Source organism: Gymnoscopelus microlampas (genome assembly GCF_963454915.1).
Source record: "Gymnoscopelus microlampas genome assembly, chromosome: 1".
NCBI classification, from domain to species: domain Eukaryota; kingdom Metazoa; phylum Chordata; class Actinopteri; order Myctophiformes; family Myctophidae; genus Gymnoscopelus; species Gymnoscopelus microlampas.
The window spans coordinates 12751625-12767339 of NC_139962.1; the positions used below are offsets into that span (position 1 = coordinate 12751625).

Consider the following 15715-nt stretch of genomic DNA (forward strand, 5'->3'; position numbering starts at 1 on the left):
GAGAGTGAGTGAGTGTTTCCATGCACCTGTAGTTTCTTTTACTTCTTGTTTTTCTTTGTGCGTGTTTGTGTCTGTGTTAAGTGTGTGTGTGTGTGCGCGCGTGCGTGGACTATTTTGGGTGTGCACCGGCAAACAATTAAACTCGGGCTTTAAAGGGTTCAAAATGGCACAAAATGGTAAAAATTGCATTTGTAAAATTACCATCCTATACAATTTTGATATCCTTGCAAGTATGGTAAGACAAACCTGTGTGTGTGTGTGTGTGTGTGTGTGTGTGCGTGTGCATGTGCGTGCGTGTGCGTGTGTGTGTGGGCGGGCGCTGCAGACTGACTGAATGAATAGACAGCTGATGAGTGGAGCAGCTCTGTCCGAGTGTATTCATGTGGAGGAACTTTAAAAAGTTTCACTCCACACAAAGGCCGCCTGTCCCACTCACTTACCACAGCACAATGACTGAAGAGAACGTGTGCGTGCGTGTGTGCGTGCGTGTGTGTGTGTGTGTGTGTGTGTGTGTGTGTGTGTGCGTGTGCGTGTGTGAGAGAGAGAGAGAGAATACCATGAGTAAGCATAGGCTGGAGCTCAGTTCAGTTATTTGCTTTTAGGAAGTAGATGTACAGTAAGTGTATGTACAGTTGTTATTAATAACACATATAATTCAGCTACAGTAGCTAGCTAGCTAGACTTTCTGGATCTAGCCTACAGGATCTCTGTTTACATGTATTGTGGGGATACAGTATGCCCGTGAACTTTTGCCCCAGCAAAATAAATTAAAATAAGAAATGACATGGGTGCGTGACTGACATCCCTGCCGTTTCCTTTTATGTCGGTTGCATGTGAAAACCTTAGCCTCAACGTGAGCCCGTATACACGATAAATACAGTCTAGCTTGTGACTTGGGCTTTGAGGCACAAACAAGTTGTTATTCCCCCATAGATTAGTGAGTATGTGCTGCAATTTGGAGTCAGTAGTTAACCCACTGACTGCGAAATGAACCACTTGAACCCTTGAGCGAACCCTAATCAGGCATTATCTTTATGCAAAAGAAATAGCAGATCTGCAAGCTCACAACGCATCTCAACGTTGACATAATGCGAGCTTGTAGATCAGCTGTATTCTGTGAAGAGATTTGGTTAGTAAGAGGGAAATACCAGCAAACCTAGTATACAGCCCTGGGGGACGCTGTACTGTACGTAGTGCAGTACATATAGGGTGTAATTAACGTCTTGTGATCAGTTAGACCGTGAGAAGGTTTGTCTGAGGGACTAAACAGTGTCACCCACCATCACTAGACCCCCGTAATGCATTTAGACTCTTTCTGGGGCATTTGCAGTGGTGGAAAAAGTACCCAAATGTTTTACTGAAGTAAAAGTATCAATACTGCAATGTAGAAGTACTCCGTTACAAGTAAAAGTCCGGAATTCAAAATTTGCTTGAGTAAAAGTACAAAAGTATTGGTATCAAAATGTACTTAAAGTACCAAAAGTAAAAGTACAAAAATGTTTGAAAATAGCAGATCTACAAGCTCACAACACGTTGCGATGCCTTGTGAGCGTTGTGAGCTTGTAGATCGGTTATTTTCCAAATAGCCAAGGTATAAAACAGGGCTAAAGTGGTTAATTTATGTTTTATAATGTCATAATCTGCAAAGTAACTATGAACTAAAGTTTTCAAATAATTGTAGTGGAGTAAAAGTACAATATTTGCCTCTGAGATGTAGCGGAGTAGAAGTAAAAGTACTGGAAATTGGAAATGCTCAAGTAAAGTACAAATACCTCACAATTGTACTTAGTTACTCTCCACCACTGTTTGTATGTGTGTGGTCACATTGCGGTCAGGTCACAGCAGAAATGTTTGTAACTTTGCTGGCTTGTGTCAGTGTATGACAAGACGTAGTGGGGACAGACAGAAAGACAGACAAAGAAAGAGTGACGGAGGCAGATTTGGAAAGGCGTATATGTGGGATTTCACAGGGCAGGAAAGGAAGTGAACTTGGTGGTCTGTGGTTTGAGTCCTGGGGGCCCTCTCCTCTGTTGTCCTGTCATTTTCTAAGCCCTAATATCATTCGTAAGGACTGTGGTAATTGAGCAGGTCAGACTTAAACGCTACAATGCTTCAAACATGTTCCAGACACAGACGGCCCCCGACCAGTGCTTCTCAACTGCTTTTACACACTGGTCACACCGAATCTTACATTGACCATGAAAACCGGCACCCAAAAATATTAAATTACACAATATTCCTCTTAACCAATTTTCACCCGGGGTCCCTATATTGGTCATATTATTTATTATATGCAAACTTTTTCAGACAACTACCACCATTAGGGCTAAAGCGGCTAAAGTCGTTCTTTGGGCTGGGACACTGGCAAAACGCCTCCCGACCCACTTTGGGTCCCCGAACCTCATCTTGGACCTCACCTGGGGACAGCGGGAATGGCAAACTTCCTGTCATAGTTCTTGGGTTGAATTATAAGCAATTGTACAACAACTTAATACACAAACATTAGTCTAACGTTACGTAGGTACAAAATGGTAAATCTTTAGCTAGTACTGTGACTTGTAGCATGTACTGTATGTTTGAAGGGTTAACAATAACGAGGGGCGCTATGTCCACCACCCGAGACCTCTGACCCCAAAGAGTTGAAGATTGAACCGCTAATCTGTTCGGTGTAAACCAGTGGCTCTGAAGAGGGTCACATGCTCATCCTGGAATGAAATCAATGAGTGTGTGTATATTCAATAAACAATTTCCCCTTTTGAAGTCGAACTTTATCATGAGATCCTGTCAGAACCTCTTGCGAGTCGCGACCCACTTTTGGGTTCCAGACCGCCAGGCTGAATAACGGCGGGTCCGACCTACAGTAAACTGGGATCCGGGGGTCAGCGGGTCCAGCGATGACGAAGGCCAGCTGCCCCCCATGTGTCCAGAACCCACTCTGTGTGTCCTCTCATGTCCCTGTTCTCTGTGTGTCCTCTAATGTCCTGTTCTCTCCCCTTTTCATCTCCTATTCTCTGTCTGATCCAAAACCCAGCCTGACCCCATTCAGTACCGGGACACAGCGTACCAACCACACTGACTACATGAAAGGTCCTTTCACACATAACAAACCTGGAGTCCCTCAGTCCATTATTATCTCTCTCTCTCTCTCGCGCTCTCGCGCTCTCTCTCTCTCTCTCTCTCTCTCTCTCTCTCTCTTTGTCTCTCTCTCTTTCTCTCTCTCTCTCTACCCTGTCTTTGCTTTTATACTTCTCTATTCTTTCTTTCTTTACCTGACTCTGACCCTCTCTCTCTTTTTCTCTTCCTTCTCTCCCTCTCTTTTTTCTTTCTGTCCTTCTCCTATTAATTACAGCTGCTCTCTCTCTCTCTCTCTCTCTCTCTCTCTCATTCAGTGTTTAGGCCGTCCAATAGGAAAGCGACTATTAGCAACCTGACCCACTTTTCCGATCGCTAACTGCTAGCACGGCTAATTGCCTCCTAATCATTTCCTAATGGCTGCATTGTTTCAGGCTGCATTTGCTAAATACTAAACAGGAGAGGTGACAGGAGGTGGGGGGGGGGGGGGGGTTTGTCTCCAATTAGGACATGAAAAGACACTGTTAAAAAAGAAAAGTACAAATAAAATAAAGAGGTGAGAGCATACAGAGATATATTGAAGGTGAAATTGTGACTTAATGACAGCCAAGCATGTGAGAGTGAAATTGCAGTAGTTAAAAGACTGAGCCCTGGAGAAAAAGCCTTTATAGTCACGCTATTTCTCTGCGTGTGTGTGTGTGTCTGAGGCTGACTCAATAATAGTTGTATATCAAAATCATGAAGTTCAGTTGTTAGTCTGTCTGCGAAATAACATGATGTGAATTGAAGGGGGCTGTACTGTCTGGCTAGCAATGAATAGGTACAAACTCCTGTGTGTGTGTGTGTGTGTGTGTGTGTGTGTGTGTGTGTGTGTGTGTGTGTGTGTGTGTGTGTGTGTGTGTGTGTGTGTGTGTGTGTGCGCGCACATGAGAGCGTGCGTGCGTGTGTGCGTGTGCATGCACAGTGTAAAGGGTGTGTTCCAGTTATGATTCATTCTGTCCAGTGCTCCATAGGCAGGCCCTCTCTCTCTCTCAATGGCAGTTGCTTTTTGAATATATTCAAATACAACTGGTCTGGACCCACAACGGTCATTCCAGCCTCGCACACACACACACACACACACACACACACACACACACACACACACACACACACACACACACACACACACACACACACACACACACACACACACACACACACACACACAGAACAACCTCTTCAGGCTCACACCTTTCTGTCCGTCTACCAATGAAGACTACATTTACTGGCTGAGCGCAAGGATTCTTATTCCTTTTTGTTTTGTTGGTTTATTCATTTCATGGTAAGTTTGCTTGAATCCTGTAGAATCACATTGGACTCTGACTTATAAATGTCACCCAGTGAGCTAACCCTGCAGTTAAAGTTCTGTATGTATTGCTGAGGTTATTTACCAAAACGAAAATACATTGTAATTCCAGTTTTTCTAGTGTATATGAATGATGTTGTTATTTAAGAGACACGGTTGCTGTGTAATGCGAGGCAACCAGCCGCGGTGCCGTGGCAACCCGGGGGGATGCGGCCCTAGAACCAGTCCATATAAGTCCACAGCACACACACACACACACAACGTGTCGCTCTGGGCTCTAGCCTCCCCTGGCCGGTAACTTGAAAAGCTCTTCGGAACAACTTCTCATTGTTTTTATAAACAGTTTGCGATCGGTGCCTCCCATTGTTAGTGTTAAAGGGTTTCTAACAGTTTCTCTACCAGAAGAGAGTAATGATGACGCCTCTAGCCTGTACAGGCTCTCTCCATGGCATGCAAGGCCCATACAAGGCTATATACTCTGTGGGGGGTCTGTGAAGATTCTCACTCTCTGAGAGACCGGTTGCTCTCCTCTCCTCTTCACCTCCTCTCGTCCTTCGTCTTGTCCTTGTTGTCTTTGCTGCTCGAATCAAATCAAATGTCTCTCTCTCTCTTTCGCTCTGTCCTGTCTTTGCTCTCTCTCTCTCTCTCTCTCTCTCTCTCTCTCTCTCTCTCTCTCTCTCTCTCTCTCTCACTCATTTTGTGTTTGGTTGCGCTCGGGTGTTGCGCTCGGGTGTTGCGCTCTGAAAATAGCAGATCTACAAGCTCCCTTGTAGATCGGCTATTTATGCAACCAAGTGTAAAATCAACCATTATGACACCATCAAGTCACCGTCAAAATACATTTTAGTCGACTAAATCAATTATAGATTTAGTCGACTAAAATCTTATGATATTTAGTCGACAAAAACTAGACTAACAGTAAAAGATGACTAAAATGTGACTAAAACTAAATGGAATTTGATTCAAAAGACTATGACCAAAACTGAATCAAAATGCTGTCAAAATCAACGCTAACTGTGTGTCCTGTCTGAATCCCCATCCAGAACCCTCAGAGAGCATGACGTCGCAGCCCGCGGCGGTGATGACTGAGCACGCTCCGTCGTCCGCCGCAACCGCCCCCGCTACCTCGTCCCTGCAGGCGCCTCCTCCCCCCTCGGCCTCGTCGTCGCCGTCCTCCTCGTCCAGCTCCGCCTCCTCGTCGGCCATCCCGCAGCCCAACAACTCCTCCGGCAAGCCCTGGAGGAGCAAGTCTATGAGCGCCAAGCACGCCGGCGCCTCCTCCTCCGCCACGCTGTCTGTCAAGCAGGAGAAGGAGAGCTCCGCCAAGGCCGCCGCGCCTCCCGCCGAGGCTCCTCCTCCTCCCAAGGCGGTGGCTCAGAAGTCCATGCTGGAGAAGCTCAAGCTCTTCAACAGCAAAGGCGGATCCAAGTCCTCCCAAGCGGACGCCGGCGCCACGGCCAAGCAGCCCGGCGCCGCTGCCGCTGCCGGATCGGTGGAGAAGGCGGAGGCCGCGTCCAACACCGACCCCCTGGAGGAGGACGGGAATGCGCGCCCGGGGGGCGTCAACGGGACGGCGGCCAATGGAGCGCCGGCGTCTTCCGCGGCTCCTCCCCCCGCCGCCTCCATCACCAGCAGCCCCAAGATGGCCCTGAGGGGCATCGCCCAGCGCACCTTCAGCAGAGCCCTCACCGCCAAGAAGAGCTCGGCCAAAGGCCCCGAGAAGGACAAGGAGAGGACGAAGGACAAGGACAAGGAGCGAGGCAAGGAGGCGGCCAAACGCGCCGCCTCTGCGCCCGACAGGCCGGAGCTCCGGGGGGAGGAGCCTAAGGAGGAAGCAGCGGCGGCCGCCGTGGAAACGGACGGCTCCGGCAAAAGGACTTCCAAAATCGCCAGCTTCATCCCCAAGGGGGGGAAAGCGGGCAAAAAGGAGAGCTCTGCTGCCCCTGCACACAGCGGGATACCAAAGCCAGGGGGCAAGGCCCCCCCGGGAGCAGGTGGGAAAGCGGCGGGGGCCAAAGAGGCAGCAGGGGAGCGACCCCGGAGCATGCGCCTCGGCGGGGGGCTCGCCATGCACCGCGGGCCCCTGGACAGGGACAGCAGGCACTCCAGCTCCACTTCTAGCTTGGCCTCCACAGAGGGCAAGGGTCCTCCTCAGGCCTACGGCGCCGCCTCTGTGGCTGGAGGTGGCGCGACACAGAGCACAGCCAGCAACACAGTCAGTGTGCAGCTACCTCAGACTCAACAGCACCACAGCCACCCCAACACAGCCACTGTTGCACCTTTCATGTACAGGTAAGACCCCCCTGCTTCAGAATGACTGAGAGCTACAAGCACGTGCATCTAATGTTGTGTGTATGTGTGTTGAAAGTTGCGTTAAATATCTAAATCTATGTTCGATGTTTTAAACACTTAAAACCTTTACACTTTGTTGACCAGGGTCCCCCAGGGGTCTATACTCTGTACCTTCCTTTTTTACTTCTACACAAATAGCCAATCTACAAGCTCACAAAGCGTCATGTTCCGATGCATTGTGAGCTTGTAGATGTTTGCCCGTTATGACATGCCAGGGTTAGGCTAGGGTTCATGCTTAATGACAAAAATAATTCCCTGCTTAATGACAACATTTCCCCCCCCCCCCACACACACACACAGTTAGCATGATATTATGTATGGAGTTTGTTTTCCAAAAGGTCTTTAAGGAATGTTCCTCTCGTCTGGGACTGGTGATGCTCTGAGAAGGTTTCTATGTGCTAATTCATCAATCCTTTCTGACAGCCTGTTAGCCATCTGTAACCTGTTAACCAAGAATGTGTCTTTCAGAGCCACCCTCCCCTGTTTGTGTTTGTGTGTGTGCAGGCTGCACAAGTCCACTGCGTTTTGTCTGTGTGTGTGTGTGTGTGTGTGTGTGTGTGTGTGTGTGTGTGTGTGTGTGTGTGTGTGTGTGTGTGTGTGTGTGTGTGTGTGTGTGTGTGTGTGTGTGTGTGTGTGTGTGTGTGTGTGTGTGTGTGTGTGTACTGTATAATATCGTCGCTGTCGGGTGGCAACCTTGCAAGTCCAAAAGTGTTACTTTTCAGGAAATGGATACAATGTAGTTATTATTTAGACACAGGCTCTAGTGAATGCTTTTCATCGGTTCAATATTTATAAAACACACACACTCTAACTTCACAAATGTTTCAAAAGTAGCAAAAATAGGAGTTACTTTTGCTATTTTTGTGCAACACAGTTGCACAAAGAAAAAAAAGAATTCACGAAAAATGTATTTAAGAAAAAAATATATTTACAAAAAAACATGAAATTAGAAATACGAGGTTTCTGCCCGACAATAACGATATGAACATGCACCTGGAGCGTACCCAGTGGTGGAAAAAGTACTCAAATTCTTTACTTAAGTAAAAGTACCAATACTGCAATATACAAATACTCTGTTAGGGCGCGCTCCCACCGCACTTTTATTTTACCTCTGGGGCAGAATCTGCCAATGCTTTGTCAATGCAAATGCGTGGATTCACGCAAGAGCAGATTTTTCCGCTTATCGCGCAGACCTTGCGTTTATCCGCTCTGCACGAAGAAGCATAAAACTGCTGGAGGCATGGAGCTGATTTTCCCCCTCTGTCCAATTGGGTGAGTCGAAGGCGGACCGTCCCAAGACTCAGGAAGCAACATGTTGCTCTCAGTGGACCAACTGGTTGTAGCTGTTGCATCTCACCCAGTACTTTATGATTTGTGCACTTGGGGTTCGTACATCTACATACACATTCAGATTTAAAATATAAAGTGCTTACCCTATGTCCACGGATTTTACAATCATGTACGGGCCCTCATAAGTACCCGTATCTTCCGTATTGTTCAATAAAAAGCATTTTAATCCGATTGGTGGCCATTTTATAATGTACTAACAGTGCAATACACCTCTTAACCGCTAGGGTCGCGCAGTTGAAAGCATACGGGGAAAATGACCACTGATTGGATTAAAATGCTTTTTATTGAGCAATACGGAAGATACGGATACTTATGAGGGTCCGTACATGATTGTAACATCCGTGGCCATGGGGTAAGTACTTTATATTTTAAATCTGAATGTGTATGTAGATGTACGAACCCCAAGTGTGAAAGTGCAAAGACATTTTTTTTGGCTAGTGTCTAGTGGCGGTGCGGGCTACGGGGACGGTCTTGAATGTGAGTGACAGGTGCGTCACAGCGTTTTTCTAGAATCCGCTGGCTGCAAAAAACTGTGGCCGCGCACAACCTGCGTTTAACAGCGGCCAGCCAACTTTTGGTGAGAGCGCGCCCTTACAAGTAAAAGTCCAGAATTATAAATTTACTTGAGTAAAAGTACAAAAGTATTGGCATCAAAATGTACTTAAAGTACCAAAAGTAAAAGTACTAAATATTTGAAAATAGACGATCTACAAGCTCACAACGCGTTGCGATGCGACGCGTTGTGAGCTTGTAGATCTGCTATTTTCAAATAGCCTAGGTATAAAATAGGGCTAAAGTAGTTAATGTATGTTTCATTATATCATAGTTTATATCTGAAAAGTAATTAGTAACTAAAGTTTTCAAATCATTGTAGTGGAGTAAAAGTACAATATTTCGATCTGAGATGTAGTGGAGTAGAAGTAAAAGTATTGGAAATTGGAAATACTCAAGTAAAGTACAAATACCTCAAAATTACTTTGTTACTTTCCACCACTGAGCGTACCCCTAACCTCTATGTATATTATGTGTATTTTGTCGCGTGTGTGTATGTGCGTGTGCGTGCGCGCGTGCATTTGTGTGCACGTGTGTGCATTTGTGTGCGCGTGTGTGCATTTGTGTGCGCGTATGTGCATTTGTGTGCGCGTATGTGCATTTGTGCCCCTGACCCTATGGCATGGTCTCCCTGTGATAAGGGTGGAGGTCCCCCGCTCCTCTGAATGAAGCCTTTCTAAGTAGCTCTCATTAGCTCTCTCTGCCACTTCCTCCCCCCGTACCCTGGGACCGGCCTTTCTCAGAAACCCCCATGTGTTCCTCCAGATATAACCTGACCCCCGGTGCCCTGCCCTCTCCCGGGCCAACGCACCTCTATCTCTGGCACTTATAGGAACTTCCTCTGGTGCCATTTTACCTGTCAGATAGCATTACTGTTGAGATTAAACCCCCCCCTGCTTGTCAGGCTTATCGATGGGAATCTAAAGCAGAAGGTCGGGAGGTTCCTCGTTTTGAAGGGCCGAAGAATGACACTTTACATCAGGACCCAATTATGTTAGATGATAATAATAATACTAAAAATAATACCTGAGATTTATATAGCGAAACCCTAAGGCCTAAGTTTTTAGTTTGTTTCCCAGTTCAGGTTAAAGGCATTGTAGGGAGTTCAGACATAATCAAAGAAAAAAACTGTTGTCAAACACCGCCCCTCCAGCAGTTCTTTTCCCCGACCACCAGGGGGTGACGCAGGGCGGACTTTTTAAATGAGTCATGCCCAAAATAGGTTGCCTTATGCGGATACAATTCGCGGAAATGCCCGACCCTACGGTTCTCTGAATTTATATTTTTAAATAGGCTCTTTCATGATAAATTGACCACATATATGAAGCTAAACAACTAAATTCTATCCAAACGATTTTTTAAAAGTAAATTATGTGCCTCAAAAAAGAAGTTTGAGAGCGTTTTAAAACCGAAAGTAAAAAGTTGATACGGGCACGGACGCGCACGGACACGCACATGCGTGCGTTAATTTACGACCCGGACATAAACAACATGAACATAAACAGAAGGGAAAATACGGATTTCAGACAGAGGACTGTGTTTCAATGAAGGAAAACACCCCAGCATCATTATATAGTGGCTGATAGAGGGGAGAAAATGCAAAATATATATATATACATATTTTTTAAATTTAGGCTTAATGTTCCCTACAATGCCTTTAAAGCAATATCAGGGTAAAAACATGGCAGGCTGAATACGACTTGCCTTAAGGCTTAGGCTTATAGTACAGAGGTTCTCAAACGTTTTAATTTCCAGGACCCCCCCATACACTCTGAGAATGTACAAATGGAACCAAATGGACCCGTACGGGTCCATTTGGTTCCATTTGTACATTCTCAGAGTTACAGACTTGTAAGGGTCCATTTTGGAACCCCCTCAAGGAACCCTGAAGGTCCCTGGACCCCACTTTGAGACCCACCGTTATAGTATACACCGTGATGTAAGCAACACAGCTGCAGATAATCAAATTAATCATAGGCGTGCCAATGTGCATTGACAATACTGTTGACTACTGTCTATGCTTGCACATTCGCTAGGCGGTCCGAACCTCTAGTGTTTTAAATCTGCTGTAGTTTTTAAAACTGGAAAACAAACTGAAAAATCAGCGCCGAACAGGAAACTCACTAAGATTGTAAAACTTTCTAAAATGCGTGTACTTTACTACTAGTAAAGTACACGCATGGTTGGTTGTTTGTGGTTGTTTGTGCCCTCCTTGTGTCTTTGAAATCTGGATGGATTTAGGTTTTTATTTGATCTCGTCTCCTCTCCCCAGATCCCAAACAGAAGCTGAGGGGATGGAGATAGGCTCAGGTGGAGAGGTGCCCTTCAGCAAGAACAGTCAGTCGTCCATCGAAGACCTCTCAGGTACGCAGAAACTTCCATCGTAACAACAAAAAGGCAGTTTAAAGTGACATTGCAGGCGTATTTGACCTCAAAATTACATGAAATAAATAATTAGATCTAGTCATCAACTAGATGCTGGGGGGAATAATGCTGTTCAGTCATTCTAATCCTGTGTTTCTGCCCCCATTTTAGGTGAAGACCCGGAGACAAGGAGATTACGCACAGTGAAAAACATTGCAGACCTCCGGCAGAACTTGGAGGAGACCATGTCCAGCTTAAGGGGGACTCAGGTCACACACAGGTAAGGATGCTTGTCCATAGAAGTGCATGAGCTCTTTCGCATCCGCAGTGCAAGTCTGCCACCCAGTGGACGATTAATGTAACATGCATTCTATTTATCTCCATCGAGTTTAAATTGCAATAACTATGACATAACGAGGGGGGGGGCGGGGGTGTTCAAAGTGTGTTCATACATCACAGTCAGTGACCTTTAAGGCTTTAAAACACAAAAAGTAGGTGCTGCTGTGTGCATTTATAAACACGGGATGGTCTCCCTCCCTGGGATCAGCATGCTGTGTCTGTCTGACTTTAAAGGGTTAGGTGCCGCGCTATGCGCTTGTATATCTGCTATTTTTGAATAGCCAAAGTATAAAATATGTAAAAAGAGGTTAAAATTATTGTGACCCTTATTAACAAAGGCTACACTGCCAGTAGGCCACAAAAGTACCTCCATTATTCAGTTTTTCACATTATGTTTCATACTTTGTGAAATATTTAATTATATTTAAAGTAATAATAATTGAAGTACGGGAAGTAGATGTCCTTGGCAGCAGAGATTCTCAAAGTGGGGTCCAGGGGACACCCAGGGGTCCTTCAGGTCCATAATATAGCATCAAAATTGGTTTATCCACTTTAACCACTTAAACCCCAATATCGGTATTGTGGGGAAAGCTTTCGCTGAAAATAGCAGATCGACAGCAGATTGACAAGCTCACGAATCGCTCAGATCGACAAGCTCAAGAAAATAGTCGATCGACAAGCTCACAACGCGACGCGGTGCGTCGCGTTGTGAGCTTGTCGATCGACTATTTTCGAGAGACAGATATTGTGTCATCGTGTCATTCTAGGCTTTTGAAGATATACAAAAAACTCGCTGCAACGTGGAAGCAGCTGTGGCATTTCACTTGTCTCTGTATGGTAAAGGTAGAGTCTGCTTGATTTATTTGAAAAAGAAGGGCTCTCTGAAATGATCCTATAACATATAGACAACATGACTGATGAAGTCTCATTTAGGATCAGGAGCCTAGAGGCCCACGCACGGAAGTAGATGTCCTTGGCAGCAGAGATTCTCAAAGTGGGGTCCAGGGGACACCCAGGGGTCCTTCAGGTCCATAATATAGCATCAAAATTGGTTTATCCACTTTAACCACTTAAACCCCAATATCGGTATTGTGGGGAAAGCTTTCGCTGAAAATAGCAGATCGACAGCAGATTGACAAGCTCACGAATCGCTCAGATCGACAAGCTCAAGAAAATAGTCGATCGACAAGCTCACAACGCGACGCGGTGCGTCGCGTTGTGAGCTTGTCGATCGACTATTTTCGACTATCGACTGTTTCCGACGATCGACTATTTTCAGCGAAAGCTTTCCCCACAATAACAGAAAACAGAAAATACACTAGTATTGAGCCCTGAGGGAACCCCCATATGGGGTTTAAGTGTCAAAATACATGAAAAATGTTTGAGAACCACTGCTTTTACTGGAAGATTTGGTCAGTAGTTGAAGTGACTCACGGTTCCCTCTCCCTCCCCTCTCTGTCCCACAGCACCTTGGAGACCACCTTCGATGGCGTCGTGACCACCGAGGTCAACACTGTCAGCGGAGGGGGCGGAGTTGGAAACGGTGGAAGCGGAGGTGGAGGAGGTGGAGGTGGAGGTGGGGGGCGGAGCATCCTCAGCATCACCTCCTCCCGGCCCTCGCTGTCGTCGTGGCGACTGGGCCAGTCCAGCCCTCGCCTGCAGGCCGGGGACGCTCCCTCCACGGGCAACGGCTACAGCGCCGGACGCAGCGCCGGGGTCCAGGGAGGAGGAGGAGGAGGAGGAGGAGGAGTAGGACGCTACCTCTACCCAGGTTAGGATTATCATAGTTAACACATTGAGTACTATGCATCCAAATCATCCTCAGTGTGCCAGTGCATTTACCGTGTCTTGACAATCTTTAGACAGCTGCAGAAGCCACAACGTGGACCCGGATGTAAAAAAAAAAGTGTCCGGGCGATGGGGTAGGGTCCCGTCTATCGACTGGAACAATAACATTTCAACTGCGATCCGCCATTTTGGAGCGATCGCCCGTTGAAAATGGCTGGTTTTCACCACAAAAAAAAAGATATGGAGCTACAGTAGAAGTGTTTTTCTCCAGATCCTATCATTGGGGCAGACGGACGTGACGTTTTTTGGGATGACGTCACATCCGTTAATTCCTTGTAGCACAGTCAAGGGATCATGGAACTAAAAAAAAAGAACAACGTAGAGCTACGTTTATGGCACTCAATGTGTTAAGTAAAACTGCCAAAATAGACCATCTAGAATTGACACAACGAACTGAAACTGTATTGTGTGTTTACAAATCTAAAAGCATAGAGAAAATGTCATCAGTTTGAGTTTGTCAATATTTCAATATGATATAAGTTATTAAGCTGTGCCAGTTTTAAGCCCTGTTGTTCAAAGAAATAAATAAAATAGTGAAAATAGCCGATCTACAGCCGATCTACATCTAAAACTAAATCTAACACTAAAACTAATAAAAAATTAAACTAAAATAGCAAACCCACTTTAAAAACGAATTAAAACTAACTGAAATTGAAAGAATTACATAAAACAAATTAAAAACCATAATAACCTCCACCCAGGTCACCTCAGGAGGCAGCTGACGGGTCGTGGCGGGGCTCTCTCCAGCGTGGAGCTGGGTGACCGCTCCGGCGAGGACATGGACCTGGAGGGCATCGCCATGGAGGTCACCGGATACATGAGCGACGGAGACGTGCTGAGCAAGAACGTGACGCGGGCCGATGATGTCACCAGCGGGTAAGGGAAACCTAGATGATACCTCATTGGCCGCAGCAGTTCATTGGAGCGACCTGTATCGCGGCATGCTTCCTGACTCCTGGCCAATCACGGCGCGTCTTTTCCGGGACTTGTCAGAATCTAGTTGTATAAAAAATATCCCGTTGTATTTTTATACAACTAGATTCTGCCAAGTCTCGGAAAAAGACGCGCTGTGATTGGCCAGTAGTCAGGAAGTGTGCCCCCTCTAATATGGCGGCCGCGATACAGACGCCCCAGAGTCAGAGGAGGCGTCTAACTTTATACAATCCCATTGCCAAATAAAAAGGAAAAACAGTGCCCTCTGCTGTTTTTTACTTATTCATTTGGCTCTGGGCTGAGCTGAACGGACGACCCGTGCTCAGGGAAACCGGGGTTTTTGGTCTGCCTTCAGCCCTCCACTTCCGGTGGTGCGACTATGTTTTCATTCCCACTAACAATATTTCTACACGGAACACTAACACCATTTCTCCCAAAGAACATGGATCGTTTTGGTTATAAGCCCACTTGTTTCTATGATGAAAGAGCAAGTTAAAATGTTACTAACTTTCCGTGGTTTTGTCAGCTTCGAGGACGCTATTGTTAAATGAGTTTCGGTTTGTTTCCAGTGGGGAACGAAATTTACACACGTAAATCCCGCCCACTACATTTGATTGGGTAAAGCGCGGCCTGCTTCCTGATCTGATGGCACGCCCACTTGTAGCCAATGTGCACGGGTTGTCAACACGGCTATCGACAGATTCAAGCGCAGCGATGGATCTGTTCTTGAGAGATTAACCTTTATATGTCTCTGGGTAAGGGAGTAGTGCGTGCAATAGATGAGGAAGCACAACGGGTTTTTGCCAGAGGAGGGCAGTAACGCGCCTCACTTCACCACCCCCCTATAACAGTACAAGTATCATGATATGCCACAGTAGCCAGTAGTCTAATCATAGTCTATATCTGCACAGAGCAGTATTATCCCACAGTTATCCATTAGACAACAAGAGGTTGTTGCTGTCTCCGTTTTCTCGGCCCGGTGAACCTGATAACCTGTTTATTTGCTTACCCCAGTAAGGTGTGTGTGTCGGAACAGGCCCCCTGCATACCTTGGCTTGTCACACTCTGCAATTTAAACTCTGTGCTGTCATCCTTTTTTATCATATGAAACTGTAAAGGTAGCCAGCTCGCCTTCTGATGCCAGAAAAAAAGGCAGTTGCTGTGTTTGGTTACGAGACTGCTTCAAGGTTTAGTTTGGATGCGTGAGAATATACGGTACAGGACAGGTACTGTAGAGGTTTTGACAAGGGTACATGCTGTATTTTTAAGGGAGATCCGAGTGCATGCAGCCATGCACATCCTCTTACTATATTTTACTATTTTACTATTCTTGCTATTTTCAAACGATTTTTATACATTTGAAAACTTGAAATGGGACATTCTGCATAATGAGTACTTTTACTTTTGGTACTTCAAGTACATTTTGATGCCAATACTTTTGCTCAAGTACATTTTGAATTCCGGTACTTGTAACAGAGTATTTCCATTTTACAGTATTGATACTTTTACTTAAGTAAAAAAATGTGAGTACTTTTTCCACCACTGACTAATAACAAT

General features: G+C 45.9%; 1 protein-coding gene across 1 annotated transcript in view; it reads left to right on the forward strand.

Annotated features, from left to right (window-relative positions):
* The window catches only part of nav2a (neuron navigator 2a), a 111523-nt gene that overhangs the window by 21264 nt on the left and 74544 nt on the right, over positions 1-15715 (forward strand). The window contains exons 5-9 of the mRNA XM_084063397.1: positions 5464-6712; positions 10947-11038; positions 11210-11318; positions 12844-13148; positions 13927-14101. Of these exons, the coding sequence (XP_083919523.1) occupies positions 5464-6712; positions 10947-11038; positions 11210-11318; positions 12844-13148; positions 13927-14101 (1930 nt within the window). The remainder of the gene's footprint in view (positions 1-5463; positions 6713-10946; positions 11039-11209; positions 11319-12843; positions 13149-13926; positions 14102-15715) is intronic.